At 32.5% G+C, this 17367-nt stretch overlaps 1 protein-coding gene across 1 annotated transcript; it reads right to left on the minus strand.

The window, feature by feature from the left end:
• Positions 1 to 1204: 1204 nt before the first annotated feature.
• Positions 1205 to 8466, minus strand: LOC143613913 (uncharacterized). The gene is made up of 9 exons (XM_077087501.1): positions 8218 to 8466; positions 8067 to 8150; positions 7198 to 7307; positions 7029 to 7079; positions 2436 to 2579; positions 2263 to 2352; positions 2073 to 2179; positions 1469 to 1553; positions 1205 to 1395 (listed from the first exon to the last, which is right to left on the minus strand). Exons 1-9 carry the CDS (start codon positions 8327 to 8329, stop codon positions 1297 to 1299), a joined length of 882 nt encoding a protein of 293 aa, XP_076943616.1. The 5' UTR covers positions 8330 to 8466; the 3' UTR covers positions 1205 to 1296.
• Between the last annotated feature and the right edge of the window lie 8901 nt (positions 8467 to 17367).

Here is a 17367-nt window from a genome sequence, read left to right on the forward strand (position 1 = left end):
TTAATAACAATTTAAACGGTTTCCCTCAACTTAAGACACTACAATCGTGCTTCTTTCATTTTTAATTAACAAACTTGGTTTTCTATATCTAGCTTGACATTAGACGAAACGAATGTTTAATACCTGCATCGGGCTAGTTAAAACCAATGTTTTTGTTATTGCTAGTCGGGCTGTAGGACGGGAACTAGCAATTAATCAGCACCTAGTTGGGAATTTTTAAGACAGAAACTTAATTTCACTCATTAATGAGTAAAGTTGTTGGAAATTAAAAAGTGATTAGATTTTAAGACAAACTTAATTTCACTTTAAAAAAATTCAAAACCAATAGTTATCTAAGCTAATCCAAAGCCTTAATTAATTACGTGCCTTGTTTTGCATTGGGTTAAAAATTGCCGCCCCGATAATGCCATAGCCAAGTGCCTTACAACATAAAAAGCGAGACCAATGGCTTTAGTGCGCCACCAAGACATAGTCAAATAGCTCAATGTCAACGTGTTACTGTTATCCAAGTTTCAAACTGACAATAGTCAAATAGATACATTTACAAATTAACCTAAACCAAATACTAAACCCCACTAGTTCATAAAATCAATTGTGCAACGTCACGTGGAGATGTCAGTCACTTTAAGTTAGTCTTTACCGTAATCACCAACATTAAAATGGTATCTCAGATTTTTCATACAACTACCACTACCAAGTTAGATTTATTTATCGAGTCCAAGCTCGAGACCTGTATGAAAAATTCGTTTAGACTCATCAAGCCTTATTGAGCCTCATGTATTTTAAATTTTATTATTTTGGACTTCTCTATTTTAATTTTACACTGCACAACCATGCATTGGCTTGTTTATAAACATATGTTAATTAATAAATATAATAATCGGGTCAAGCGCGAGCCAATCCCAAGCTTAAAAAACAACTCACGAGCTAAACTCAAGCTTTAGAAAAAGAAACTCAGGACAAACCGAGCTTGAACCTAGTTGAATTAGGGCTCGGCTTGTTTACACCCTTGGTTACTAATACTAGCCGGGTTATGATTCAGTTCACCAAATCACCAAACCATCGATTATTTGGTTCTTTTGGTTATGATTCAGTTAACTGGTTTATGCTCACGGCTTACCCCTATCTGTAAGATAATCAATTATGTTATACAAAGCACTACCAACTTTTAAACTAAACAAGGTTAATCATATAACAAAGAATTTAAGGTTAAACAAAAGAGCAAATAGGCTGCTGCTATCATATTATAAAGAATTCTTAAATTCAACAAAACTTGGGACAATAAGGGTAAATTTGTCATTCACCCAACACTTTTTGCTTCTTGGAGGTGTTCATAAACGACCTTAATACCCATTCTGTTTGTGCTGCTTCTTGATCAACCGTTCCAAGCTTAATCTACAAACAAACAAATCACACTTTAGATCAAATAAATATAGTAAAGTGAGATTTTATAATATACAATCGTTACCTGATACAACCGTAACTCAAACCGTGGACCAACTTCCTTTAGATCAATTGATTTTGGACCGCCACTTTGTCTGTAAACGTGATGCCTATGCGTACACATAATAATAAACCATCAGCTATCCATAAAGATACCATTTGACCCATTTCCTCTTTAGTTAGCTTAACCCCTTTGACAGTTAATGGCAATGGAACGAGTATAGAACGGGCAACCCCATATCCGATTGTAAAACCATGTCCCACACCCGACCCAATACCCATCAGGTATTTGTCAGATAATTACCTAACTGGTATTGGGTATACCCATTATTGTTAAAAAAATACCAGTTGGGATTTTCATATACATTTTTTTCTATTATAATGTTTATATAATAATGTATGTTTTTAACTACAATAAATCTAAAAGAGTTAATTTTCAACATAAATTAAAAGATTTAACTGTTATAAAAAATTTACGGGTTTATGGTTCGGGTTTGTTGCCATCCCTGAGTAAAATAAAAACCAACCGATGGCACGAAAACACGTCGAGTGCCATTATCTTAACCACAGGAGTTGTAAGAAGGGTCAATTAGGTCAATTTAAAAGAAACTCGTGCAGAATGAAAATACCTGAAAGAAACGTAATCTGACTGATTAGCAAAAGTGATGACGCGTTTTGAATCGGGTTTCGGCACTGGAAAAAGATGCTTCAAGATGGTTGCTGTTCTTTCACCAATCTACTCAATTATACAACGAAAACTGTCACCATCAACATAAACGAACGTTGACAATCAATATGACAAATAAAGTGAACTTATACCTTAGTAGAGAAGTTGTTGAGAATGAGATGTGGATAAGCCTCGGAAACAGTTCCCATTTCCTTCTTGTCCTTGAGATCATGTCTTGCAACCTACATTACAATTTACATTTAGATACTAAAACCAAGTTTAAAAAATAGTTGATAAGAGAGACAAGGATAGAAAAATTACTCACCGCATTGAGGATTTGAAAGTAAGCAGTTGGACCATACGGTAAGTGACTGATAACTATTTTATCAGGTACACCACGATGTTCATAAACTAATATAAGGTCTGTGAAGTCGTGTGATCGGCACGTCTCGACTATTTCAGATATAACCTGCAACATTCAACATTGTTATTTACATAAATACAATTCATAAAATGTTTATTCAACTTAGTTGTATGATAATAGCTGTACAAAACAAATGTTAAGAGGTTGACAGTGATGTCCCTTGTGATGCATGTAAAAGAAGACACTAAATATTGGTCATACTCATTATGGTATCCGTTGTTAACTGGTACATATAATGGGTAACTAGAAAATAGAAAAAATAACATCAACATTCAACGAACAAAAAACGATATGAATATAGTTCCAATATAAATATATCAAACAGATCTAGCAACTGACTATATAGCTGTAGTTATATGGTTCCAAAAAATGACCCCTTTGTCCGATTTTTAATGTTCTGATGCTTGAACTCACTCCTAATGTTCTTCATCTCAATGTCCACATGTTATAAACTACTTCAAATGGGCACACTTTAAACAGTTTGTTACTTAATTTTAAGTTCTTTTTATAATTGTGTGTAATACATGTTTTTTACCATTTTGACTTTAAGTGCAACTAAAAGTCTAAAACAAAAGGGGGAATATTATCTTGTGTACACTGCTAATAGCGAATATGTCATACATTTTCATGTTAAAAAGATCTGATTTAAACAAGTTCATTTCCCTGTGACAAATTAATGCATCATATCCAAAAGCGATAAGGTCATTTGCTTTAGTTACGATGCAAATTGATGTTTACGGTATGTATTAAGCTTTAATATATAACCTTATTTGGAAAGCATGGTGACTATAGATGAAGCTACTATCATAAAAATATATTTGAGAGTCCATATAAGAGATTTAGGCTCCACACGCCACACATAAACAACAATATCATGCCCAAAATATATCTATGCTGTAAGGCAACACAATTAATTATACATAAAGAGTTTTTGCTACTTTTTTTCCCATAGAAAAAACATTTGGCTACAATGCATTTTGAAATCAACCTGTTTCTAAACATAACTCTAATATTTGGGTTCAAACTTTCAACTAAGAACAAGTAAATGAGTGCTTAATCTGTATTAAGAATATATTTCATTCAACTAACAAGTATTTACATAAACAAATAACACGCTGTGAGTTTTCATCTGTTTTTAATTGATGCTAATATTTTGCTGTTTTTTTTTTTCACTTGATTTATATATTTTTGGTAGTCACGTGCATTTCCTGTTCAAATAAAATTTAACCTACAATTAATTTGTGTCAGATATAAGAAATTTGAATAAAAATTAACAAATATCAAAATTCATATGCATATATAATTGTCAAGCTATGTGGAGAACAATTAACTCTTAAGCATGGCGCCTAGAAAAAAACTAAAAACTTACTCAGAAGAAATTGGCTTTAAAAAGTCACCGAAAGAACTAGGGTCCATTAGCATGAAAAATTTATCTACAAGTTAGTAACTAATAGCATGAGATTGAGCCGCAATTATTCTTCGGAGACTTATTACACAATTTTGGTTGATGTGAAGCCGATGAAAGTTGACAAAAGAACAGCGTGCGAGTTTTGACGGGGCGGATAAAACGGAGGTTAAGTTCTTCCCGACCAAAGATACTAGGAGGGTGGCTGTTGGAAACAAGTTTGGAAATGTTGGGTTTTGGAACATAGATTTGGATGAAGATGATAATGGGATCTATGTCTATTACCCACATACAACACTTGTTTCTTTGATTTCTATGCATCCTTATTCCTTGTCCAAAGAATAAGGATGAATAGAAATCCCAGAACACAAACTGAGCCCAAAATCTTCAAATATTGAGATTTTAAAAACCTATCGATTTATATTTAATCAGTTATTCCTAGGTAGGTACCCTGGACAAGAAACAAGGATGAATAGAAATCCCTAAATCAAGTGATGTATGAGGTTAATAAACATAGATCCCATTATCATCTTCATCAGCATCTATGTTTCAAAACAAAACATTTCTAAACGTGTTTCCAACGGCCACCATCCTAGTATGTTTGGTCAGAAAGCACTTATAACTCCGTTATCCACCTCGATAAAACTCGCATGGAACTTTTTTCGTCAATTTCATCGACTTTACAACCATAGATGTGATATAAGTCTGAAGAACAATTGTTATTCAATCCCGTGATCTTAGTTACTAGCTTTTTGCCATCCGCATGACAGCTTGAAGATAAATCTTTCATGCTAATGGACATAGTTCTCATAGAGACTTTTTAAAGCCAATTTCTATAGAGTAAGTTTTTACTTTTTTCCTAGGCGCCATGCTTAAGAGTTAATTGTTCACCTCTTAGTTTGACAAATATATATATGCATATTAATTTCAATATTTGTTAAATTTAGTCAAATTTCAAATATCCGTGACAAAATTAATTGTAGGCTATATTTCATTTAAACGGGAAAGTCAATAAGTCACGTAACTACCTAAAATATAAAAATCAAGTAAAAAAATAACATATAACAAAAATACTTGTATCAATCAAAAATAGATGAAAGCTTACAGTGTTTTATTTATGCTTGTACCAATCAAAAATAGATGAAAGCTTACAATGCTCTATTTGTTTATGTAAATGGTTGACTGAAATAATTTCTTAATACTAAATAAGCACTCGTTCACGAGAGGTAGAAGGTGTGGTCCGACAGGTAGGCTGGAGGGGGCTGAAAGGCAAGTAGATAAGCAGATTCCTACCTGTTTTACTTGTTCTCAGTTGAAAGTTTGAACCTAAAATGTTAGAATTGTATTCAAAAACAAGTTTATTTTAAGATTTTCTACATTGACTAAAAAGCCAGTCTAATATTGCGATGTTTTCATATGATCATGCTAGTTTATCTAGAATTAGCATAGAGCCTAACTATTTGAATGACAGACACTCAGTCTATAAGACTATAAATAGTAAACATAAATGCCATAATTAATTATCCAACTTCGAGTAGAATAAGTTAATTACAATTATTGCACATATGATGAAATCATAAAGCTAGCACATTTAGGATCTACATGAAGTAAATATCTACATGACTAGTTCGATGCAAAAAACTAAAAAGTAAGAATATTATCTATTTCATAAGAACACACATGTGTTAATGTTCACATATGTTTATCCACCTAACTTTGTATAACTATGTCCTACAATGAAATACATATAACGCGCACCTAAAATGTCTTCTTTATTCTTAACATTTAAATTTGCCGTTAACAAGAAAGTGATCAATCTAAGTAGTCGCAATGTAAAAATCTTGTATTTAATAATTACTAATATCATGTCAATATAATGTTAAATACAGTTTGGTTTGATTGTATAGGAATTAGGTCATTGTTGACTAAGTCCAAAATTGGTCTCCTAAGTCCGCAAGTACCAACCCTTGGTACTAAGTTTATTCTTGGCTTATGATATAATGTATATTTGTCTGAAATGACTATCATCTAGAAACGCATATGTAACTGACTAAGTGTTACATATGCATTTCTATTTAACTTGATAAAGTGTTTATGATATAATGTTGATTTGCCTGAAATGCCAGTCACCAAGAAACACATATGTAACTGACTAAGTGTTACATATGCATTTTGTTTTAACTTGATAAGCTGCTTATGAACATGTCAAATTTATGAATTAAAAACATTTTCATAAACATGTATCATTTTAAATTTAAGCAAGTCGTATATATCAAGCAATTTCATATTCTCTAAGAAAAATACATAACTAAATTCGGTTTATCATTAAGTATTGGCCAATACCTTTAGATTTACTCACGACTAGTTTCTAAGTATATTCACATGTTAATAGTTTCTAAGTATACTCAAATGTTATTAGAATTTTCAAGAATGAACTCTTTAAGTGTTTTTGAACCACTTCCCACCATTAACCACTACTCGCTATCACAAACCATATATATATATAAAACCTTACTAGTATATATCAAAAACCAAACAGCCTCGTGTTGTGTATTAAGTGAAACATGGTAAAAAACTTTTTACCAAGATATTATGATTGAAAAACCTAAACAGCCTCACAAATAAAACACACACAGACACCTAAATCTGAAACCCAAAAAAACATACAAAATTGGAACCCAGATTAAAAAACCCACACATGAATCAAATACTATACCATATCCCAATAATACACCAAAGTGCCAAACAAAACACACAGTTACGGAAAAGAAATCCAAATCACACTCACAAAAACAGAGCTGTAAACAGCACTTTAGCATTTACAAGCCAGATACTTTTTGGGATACTGATGTGGTCTTTCCTTACAGTAACAATATCCAGATTTTGAAAGTTTCTAATGCTCACTACTCAAGTCCTCATAATTTCCCAAGACCACGTTAAGACAATTTATGCTTTGAAAAAGAGTTTCTAATATAAAACCTTATGTAACCATAGCAGCATTGAAAAGGTTGAGCATTTATTAAACATCACCCGGGAAATAAAAAAAAGCAGTTTGTAAATTTAAGAATTAGGGAAACCAATTAACTAACCTGACCACCACGGTTCATTCTTTGGGAATTAGGGAAGACAAACTTCAATTCCTGCAAGTAACAGCCATGTTAAACAACTGCTTTTTGAAGACAATAAGAGTAAAAAAAAAACTAAAAGAAAACAAACTAAAGCATTTTAAAGGTACTGATAATAACAATTATTACAAACCTTTACAAACTGTTTAAGAGGAGCACTTGGATCATGAGATGTCGTTAGCAGAATCTTTGGATCTCTATCAGATGCATTTGCATATTCATCATCTATGGTTGACCTTAGAACTAAATTTAACAACAGAAGACAATGTTATTTTCAAGGCCAAAACATTTCAAATAATCTCAGAAATAAAAATACTATTTATAATCCATAAAACTATTTTCTTATCGAATGTGACCCATAAACCACTACCTATAGAACTAACATACAAATTACTTTTATATAATCTAACAGTTATCACAGCAATAATCATAAATATAGCATCTAGCTTCAACCTTAACAATTAACATTCTCCAAATACATCTTACGCTTAGGGTTGTAAACAAGCCACTTGTGAGCTACTCAAAATCAGCTCACCGAAATCTCAAACCTCACCGAGCTTAAACAAGCTGTCAAGCTCACGTCTAAAAATAAGCTTGTTTATTAAACAAGCTTGAGCCTGAGCTTCACTTATTGAGCGCAAGCTAACTCGAGAACATCAACAAGCCTACTATTTAGATAACATTTATTTAATATATTAAATATAAAGTTGTAAAATAATAATTATTACAAACAAAAATAACTAAATAACATATAAAGTGTTCTACTATTTATTCAATGTAAAAACTATAATTAAAAATATATAAATAATAACTGTAAATGTACATAACTTAATTTATAAATAACAAGTCGAGCTCAATACGAAACGAGTTAGAGCTCCGGTACGCTAAACTAAATGAGCCGAACCTACTTATGCTAAAATTCTAAGACTAAGTATATAAGTCAAATCAATTTTGATAGATAAATAATAATAATAATAATAATAATAGTGAGTTTAATACTACCTGCAGTTCGTTCATCTTCGAGGTCAATTTCTTGTCGAAGAGCCGCATCTTCGTTTCTCAGCTCAGTCGGAATCGGTTTACCCTCTGCAAATGAATATATCGGTTAAAAATGAATTGATATTGATAGATAAATAATTGATAACAAACAAACCATCAAGAGCTTGTTTGATTTTGCGTTTCTTCTCGTAAAGCAAACGCTCTTTGCCTTCCAGACTCTTCCGGTACAAATACTCTCTTCTCAGCCTCACATTCCTTCGAAGCATGCTTTTGATTTGATTCACACGGTGATTGATTGTTTGTTGCAGTTGAGAGCGGTTAGGGTTTATAAGAGCAGCCTGGAGACGATAACAGAGTATTATCGGTTAGGGTTTTAGAAATGGGCTTAACACAACTATTGTCACTAGTACGATTTAGTCCCTCACCTTTTTAAAATTCCAACCTATGTATATAAAACCGTAAACACTTGGGACAAGTTGTGGATGGATATCCGGTATATATTTGTGAATTTGAGATGAGTGTGGTATTAGGTGATATTCGTTTGTTACATGAACTTGTTTACTCGAATATACTTTTTTAGTTTATATATTTGATAAATATAATAAATAGTTCGGTTAAGTTACTCCGTAATATAAAATATATAGTTTACTCGTAGCCTAGTGGTCAGGCATAAATATGGTGTTTTGTGTATTATTTAGTTATTTTTAATCGGTTTATCATGTAAACAGTGGTACTTCATACGTGTTTTATGTGTTGCAAGTCATTGAATGTTAAAGACGCTTAATTGGTACATGTACGAGCACGAGATGAAGTCTAGGGAAGATCGGAACGTAAAACGGAGATCATGCGAACAATTGAAGATTTAACGAAGATCATGAGTGGCTAATCCTTTTGAGTCATTCCCGGGGTGTAGATAATTGCATGTTTTCAGTTTTTCTCATGTTTATTGTTGAACTTTATGTAATTGTCGATTGATAATCTATGCTACTTGATGTTTAGTATTATTGAACAAGCATTCGGTTTAGGTTTATTTCAATATGGACATTTAGTTTGCCAATTAATGTGATACTTGCTTGCATAGGGTTTACTGCTTACTTTTGATTTAATAAAGCACATAATTGTCCTTAATCGAGACATGTTATGAGGGAACCTTTGGTTACCAGTTACGTGTTATGATTAGGAGTTGTTTAGTTAAACCATATTTGTTAGTTGATAATTGATTTTAATAAATGACATGAAATGACTAATTTATTACATGCTTGAGCCTTAGGCGTGACTTGTTTTTAATCATTGTTTATAAATTTGTTAGCGTGCCCGCTTATTTCAAACCAATCATTGCTAGTATGTTCAACACTCAAAATTGCTACTACATAAATAATCAACTCCATAATGATTAAATTTGGTTACACGAGACACCATGGTTCGACACCCTACTTGCCATAACTAGTTTACGGTGAATAAGATAATTGATTGATTTTATTTTTGACCGGTTCTTCGACAACGATCGGCGCTCCTCCTGGGCCTAGCCTCCCATTCTTCCATACTTTTGGCCTAGTTAAAAGCAAAGCCAAAACAAAAATTTTCATAAAATAGGGCAAAAAAAATTGTGTTTAGTATCTCCCACGTATTTCAAGTCTCTAGAATCCTGTTTGTTTTGTTTCCTTCTTATAAAGTAAACAAAGAACCGCAATTGTTGTTGAAGTTGATGGTGAAATCGTTGCTAGTGATTTGGGATAACAACAAATGGAATGTCACGTGTTAATAAGTGAGGGATCTGAAGGATTAATCTTGAATTATTAGCAAAGTTAAATGTTTATTTTGTTAAGTTATAATTTAGTTATTTGAATTGTATTAGGTTTAGGAAAGGTATGTCTTAGAGAGCAAGCTTAATAAGTCTATAAATAGGGTCTAGATTATTAGCTGTTTTTGTGAGAGTTGAGAGAGAGTTAAGGAGTCTCATCTCCATGTACGTTTGATAAGTCCGTGAAATTCGTTTGGTATGTTCGTTTGATATATGATAAGAGTCGAGGGTTGTCACCTCAATATCGTGTGTTCGTTTGTTTGATAAGTTCGTTTGATTCAATTGTTTGATCCGTCTGGACCAACAATTGGTATCAGATCTACGACTCGTATTCACGAAAAGTTTCGTATTATTTTAGTTTGTTCGGCTAATAGGTTTTGTTATTAAATTTGTTCGGTTGTTCGTGATAGAAGAAAGAAGAAAAAAGGGTTTTAGTATTTTGAGGTTTGTGGAGCACCATATATATTAAAAAGGTGTATTATTATTATTATTATTATTATTATTATTATTATTATTATTATCCGAGCAGCAAATATATATGTATGTTGCATCGGTTTTAGCATTAACCAAATTGTTTGGTTGAGTGGATTTAATTTGTGGCTTTGTGAGCACATAATTGAGGTTAGAAAACAAATATAAAAGGTAATCAGTTTCTTGATTGCTATAGGAAAAAATATAATAGTAATTTTATTTTGAGTTCAAATGCAATAGCTTTTGTTGGTGAAAAAGAGGGCTGTGAAAGCCGTGATCGAGTTTGGATTTGTGAAGAAGCAAGGGGTATATGTGTGGTTTTGAGTATTAAGAAAAAAAGTTTGTGGTGTTTTTTATTTATTGGAGATTGATTTCGATATCAGGAATCAATTCCAATTGAAAAGCAAAATAGAAAGAAAGTAAATATAGGAAAGACAAGATGATGATTGCAGGACTTCCAATATTGACGAAATCGAACTACGAAGTATGGTCGACCAAGATGGTGGAATTTCTGAAAGAGTATGGTTTTTGGGACGTTATTGAACCTACAGGCGGCGTGACTGTAGATGAAAGGAAGATGTATACAGCGTTAGGGTTCATATGTCAAATCCTACCGGAAGACATCTTGGTACAAGTTGGCATACTCATGAATGCTGAGGAAGTATGGTGTGCTTTGAAGATTCGATTTCTAGGAATTGATTATGTACGAAAGGAAGAAGAGGTAAAGGTAGCTAAAGAAGCCGCTGAGAAAGAAAGATTGGATAAGATCGTTGAGAAGGAAAGACTGGATGCTATTGTTCAAGAAGAACAAGCATGTAAGAAAGATGCTCTAGAAGCTACAGAGATAGAAGAAGCTTTGCAAGCTGTTTTGAGAAGTGAAGGTAAAGAAAGGTTGAATGAAGAAAAAGAAAGAATTTCTTCAAAAGAAGAGAAGATGGAGAATCTTAAGGTATGTTTTCATGACTCAAACAACCTTAAAGATGAGAAAATTGATAAGATAAGTGAGCAGAAAGAAAACAAGAAATCTGCTAGTGATGATGATGAGAGAAAGGTTATGGAATTGAATGAAAGGAATGATGTAACTAACTGGTCTGCAGTTTTAGAAGTGTGTGTGAAAGTCAACAATCGAGCATTTGTTGATGAAAGGTCAGAACCGAATGAAAGGTTGAGAAGAATTGTCAGAATGAAAGGCCTAGTAGGGTCTGCTAAAGAAGGAATGAATAGCCCATCTGCAAGTTTTGATGAGCAAATAAAGAAAAGAAAAGTGAGAAAGAATAACGTAGAGAATGAAGTGGTATGTGAGATCAATGAGGATGGTTTGAATGATGACTGTGAAGAACTTGTTAAACAAGTTTGTTACAAACAACTGAAAAGAAAGGGTAAAGATGAACCAATGATTAAAATTAAAGAGTTGAGAGCGTTATTGGGAATTCAAGACCTTGGTGGTACAGTTCAAGATTAAGGGGGTGAATGAAGGATTAATCTTGAATTATTAGTAAAGTTAAAGGTTTATTTTGTTAAGTTATAATTTAGTTATTTGAATTGTATTAGGTTTAGGAAAGGTATGTCTTGGAGAGCAAGCTTAATAAGTCTATAAATAGGGTCTAGATTATTAGCTGTTTTTGTGAGAGTTGAGAGAGAGTTAAGGAGTCTCATCTCCATGTACGTTTGATAAGTCCGTGAAGTTCGTTTGGTATGTTCGTTTGATATATGAAAAGAGTCGAGGGTTGTCACCTCAATATCGTGTGTTCGTTTGTTTGATAAGTTCGTTTGATTCGATTGTTTGATCCGTCTGGACCAACAAGACCTAGTTGTATGTTTTAGATAAGTTAAAGGACTAAGTGTGACAAGCTATAATCAAGTTAATTAATTGTTAGATGTAATTGTACTTAGCAAAAGATTAACAAGCTAATGAGATCATTGTTTGGTTGTGACCTAATTCTTTTGAGTTTCTATCTTAATTATCTCTCTCTCTTTGTGTTCATAACATTAACAATTACAATTCTTCCACTGAGTTTCGGTTAATCAGAGTTCAATTCGTTCGCCGAAGTTATGAATTTGTTTTCATAACTTCAAAATTCCTTCGGGTTCTTATTCGATTAAGCATTGTGACAACCGAGAGTCAAGTACTCAAAGATAAAAACTCTCTAAGATCATGCAACTTTGTTACTGAAGTTTGACGCATCCATTGAGAAAGTAGAGGAAACTCTGTTAGTGAAGTTTGATGCATCCATTGAGAAAGTAGATGAAACTCTGTTAGTGAAGTTTGATGCATTCATTGAGAAAGTAGAGTACCCATTCACTGATATTCTCCAATTGCTCGATAAATTGGTGAATAATAACTCGAATGACAATTCAAATGGTAATTTAGGTGCTAACTTAAAACTGAATAACAATTTGAGAGCTAGAAGACTATTTTGAATGGTAAAGATCTAACTCCACAAATTCAGTGGAACAGAGGATGTTAAAGTCTGAATTTGTTACTGTGAACATTTCTTTGATGTTGATGAAACACCTGAAAACTACAAGGCATGTTATGTTGTTATCAAATTGGGAGGTAAGGCGAGCAAACAACATATACTTTTATGAAAACTAAACCAACCAATTGCTAATGTGTCTTGGTCTGAGTATTCAAGAACAACTATAGGCTGTTTTTCAACTACATTGTTCAAAGATGCTATAGGTACACTTTGTTAGGTACTAAACAGAGTCATTAAGTACAAAGATTACAATACATGACCACTATGATATATACATATTACAATTAGGTTAAATGACACGGGGCCAAGAAAACGTCAAATGGGTCTTCCTTTATAATTAAACGGGCGGTCCCCATTTGTCTTCTAATTGTCAAACAACGAATCCGGCCTCTTCACTAAACCTAGCACACTTGATCTAGACCCCTAAAGGATTATTGTGATCACTTTGATAAAAAGACTTAAGGGTCACAACTCACAACTACAAAGTCTTACGCGTCGTTTGGTTCATAGAATGTTTTTAAAGGAATTGGAATTTGAATGTAATTCTCTGAAATTTGATAACATGTTTGGTTTACAAAATGTATAAGATGATTTTGGAATATTTTTAAAAGGAATTGGAATTTGAATTCAATTATTTGAAATTTGATAACATGTTTGGTTTACAAATGTAGGGGAATGTTCATGTACATTTTGATCTTAACATGAGTACGTAGGAAATAATGTCAATTTATTTAAAAATGCGAATGTAAGAAACAATACCAACTACAATACCAATCTACATAAACAATGACTTATAATAACAAAGAGAAGAACCTAAAAACTACAACAAAAGAATCAAAATCAAGAACAAACTAATAACAACATATACCAACAAATACTTATACCAGCAAAAGAAAATATCTAATAATAACAACAAAATATAAATAAGCAAATACTTATAACGTCTCATAATCAAAAATTAGCAAATACGAACAACAAATAGCAGCAAACACCTATAAAAATAAACCTAATCATAACAACAAATTGATTCTCACCGTTTTCATGTTAAGAATAAAATGTATTTGATCATGTTTCTACAAATGTATAAAAGGAATTAGAATGTTTATAAAAAATTCACCTAATTACCCTTTCTAAATTAAACCGCCTTCTTGGGTCTCCCCCTCCCAACCGAGTCTATCTCCCTACGTCAACAATAACATAAGCTTCATCTTTGTTCACGAAATTGATTTCTACCAACTCCTTTCACAGTTCAATTTTAACCGGTTGTTCTTCGCACTTTGCCTTATTGTCTTCTACTCGGATCGTCACTTCTTGTCTTAATCAATCTGTTGTAAATGGGGATGGAACTAAATCCATGATTTATGAATAGATGAATTATGTGCAGATGGATCAATGAATATTGTTGCTCTATCCATAGTCTCTAGAAGTTTGTTGTAAAATGGAAATAATTGGCTTTACAATTTGTAATGACGTGGAAAGAAATGAACATGGGAATAAAAAACCATATCTTTGATTTTTTTTTATTTGTAATGACGATGAAACAAATATAAAAATCCCATTAGGTGATGGAAAGTTTTCTAATTCCAATTCTTTAATTAACACCAGACACAAATTTAGATGGAAAATTTTCCAATTCCAATTCCTACGAAATCTTTGAACCAAACAACCCCTTACGAGTTATCTTCTAACATGATGCTTGTTCTTAAGTGTTATACTAATACCACCATCGTGATGGATGATGGAGACAATTACCATCATAGCCAGGGCCGGCTCCGAGAAAGCAAAAAATAAATTGGGCCGAAGTCGAAATTTTTTTTGGGCCTTACACTGCATTATCGGGTTTAAAATACAAGGAAAAGAAATGATGAGATTGGATAGAGGAAGAAAGGAAAAGAAATTATATACTTAAAAGACATTCTTGAGTTAAAAGAAAAGAAAAGAAAAGAAAGTGTTTATTACATTATGGAGTTAGATTGGAATGAAAAGATAGAAAAAAAATTTGTAACTTTACAATTATGTCCTCATAGCAACATGGAAAAGAGAATTAAGATAGGGTAAATTGGTAATATGATAATGAGATATAAACTTTCCTTCACAATCCGGCCATATTTGGCATGAAAGTTTTGAAAGAAAAAAGGCTTAACTTTTCCTTCCATTCTCTTTCTTTTCTTTTAATGAAAAAACTCAAGAATGAAAAAAAGAAAAATTTTCTTATCTTTTCTTTTTCAATCCCTTAAATAAAAAACTCAAGAATACAGTGTTAAGTAAAAGAAGTATTTTGTTGTGTTTAAACAATTTAAATTTTATGGGTTTACTTGGTTATAATTTGGGTTGTGTAAAAAATTTTGTATAAAAAAGTATTAAATATGTGTCAAATGGGACTTGAACCTATAACCTTTTGATTAGGAGTAATACCCTTTGCCACTAGACCAAACTTTTGCTTATGTAATTAGGTTTAAACATTAAATATACATATTGTATTTAATAAAAATACAATATAATTTAAAAAAAATAAAATTTCCGGGCCTAATGGATGTCGGGCCTGTGGCCGTCAACCACCTTGCCTCACCCCTAAGGCCAGCCCTGATCATAGCCGTTTAAAATTGGTTATAGACAAACTACTAACCAACCACTCCATAATCATGCAAGTTCATCCCATCCATCCCTATCAGTTTTGTTGGCCCATGGCCAAAACTGATGCGATCCTCTTATATTAATAAGTTTATAATTATTATTATTATTTAAATTTATCATTTATTTGATTTTCTTATTGTAGTCAAATTATGTTTCTTTATTGTTAATATTTTTCTATTTATATGTCTTTATTTCTATATATTGTATCGCGTTTAAGAAAAAGAATAAGAAAAAATTATTATTATGGGTCTATTTTATCTTCTTCTCTTATGTTCTTAGGAGATTGACGGTTGTCTCGAATAAACCATAACAAAAATAAACCGATTCTAGCGACCCAACTTGGCCTATAGGTAGTTCAAAATAACACCCAAATGGGCAAATCTAAATAAACATAAAATCGAATTGTTCAACATATTAAGAATCCAAACATGAAAAACATAAATAAAGTAAAGTAAACAACCCACTAATAACGGGTCACATTCTCCCCCCTAGCTCATTATCCTTCAATCCCTCAAAGATTCAAATCAATTTCTTCATCAAGGACAATCACAAGCTGATTATCTTTATCAGGGTCTTCTTTGTTTGGTTCATTCTTCGATTCTTCAAACTCTGAACTTCCTACACGAGCCAATGCTTGCAACCTTCATCAATTGGGTGGAAAATCTCTAGCCGCACTCACATTCCTTTTCTTCCCCTTCGGCTAGAATTTTGTCTTCTCTTTCATGAGTTTCGTCAGCTACTTCTTCATTTGTTTTACCAATCACGAAACCATCCTTCACGAGGTGATAATGCCAATTAATGAGATCTAGGTATTTCACATATGCCAACTTCACGGACTTTCCTTCCTCCAAGTCATAACCCATCTGAATGCAAACTTGATCATAGTCACCCTCGGTATCGACTAGAACTTGTAAGTACAATAATTCAATCTCTTCACCATTTACTAACTTAGGCAACTTTTGTTCCGGTTTCTCAATTTCAATTAATCTTTCACAAACCATGTTATCAATCAATATAACTCTTGTTTAAATGTATCTTCATTCCTAATCAATCTCTCATGGATTTTCACCAAAATCAAGAAAGTTTGTGCAACTTTCCAAAAAGAGTTATTCGTCAAATGCTGGGGATCGTTTGCCACATAAGCCGAAACACTATCCCTATACATGTGATGTGTTATGCTTGGGTTTCCTTTTATAGCTTCAATTCAATATAACGAATCAAGCAGTTTTGTCTTTCATAAAACAAACCCTTTTAGAATTAACCAGTTCGTAATATGGTTTGATTTGGGTACCATTCTCACCAACCTTCTTGACTTCACGCATAAGTCTATAATCATGCACATCCGATCCATCCTTATCAACATTCATTGGATCATTAAATTTTTTGGGCCGAAGGAGAGAAAATTTGAGCTTAAGTAAAAAAAATATATTTTTTATTGGCTTTAAACAATTAAAATTTTAATGTGTTTATTGGGGTTATGATTTAGATTGTGCAAAATAATCTAGTGTGTTCAATCTACCATTTTTTTGCTCGAGCAGCTCGTGATAGGAACATAAAATATTAGTACTTTAACATTGTATGATTAAGTAGTAAAAATATTTACATAAGCTTCACCCATACTTGAGTCAACCTGATACATACCCCGGCTTCTATACGGGCAGGCCGGATCTAATGGGTCAGCATGGTCAAAGCAGTTAGCGAATGGGAGGACTGAATTATCAGATGAACATTTACAATTTCATATCTTATAACAAGTCTCTTAAAATTCCTCATCTTATAATAAGAACCATTACTTAACGAGCTAGAAATAAATACAGAGAAAATACAAATGCAGATCTATGGAATGTGTTAACATCAGGATTTCAATAGCACAAATTCTGATAGTTTCCTGCGAATTATATTGTGAAACAGTATTGGT

The sequence above is a fragment of the Bidens hawaiensis genome, unplaced genomic scaffold (assembly GCF_021521415.1).
Source record: "Bidens hawaiensis isolate Kalapana, Puna unplaced genomic scaffold, B.hawaiensis_p1.1 tig00038543_1, whole genome shotgun sequence".
Classification (NCBI taxonomy): domain Eukaryota; kingdom Viridiplantae; phylum Streptophyta; class Magnoliopsida; order Asterales; family Asteraceae; genus Bidens; species Bidens hawaiensis.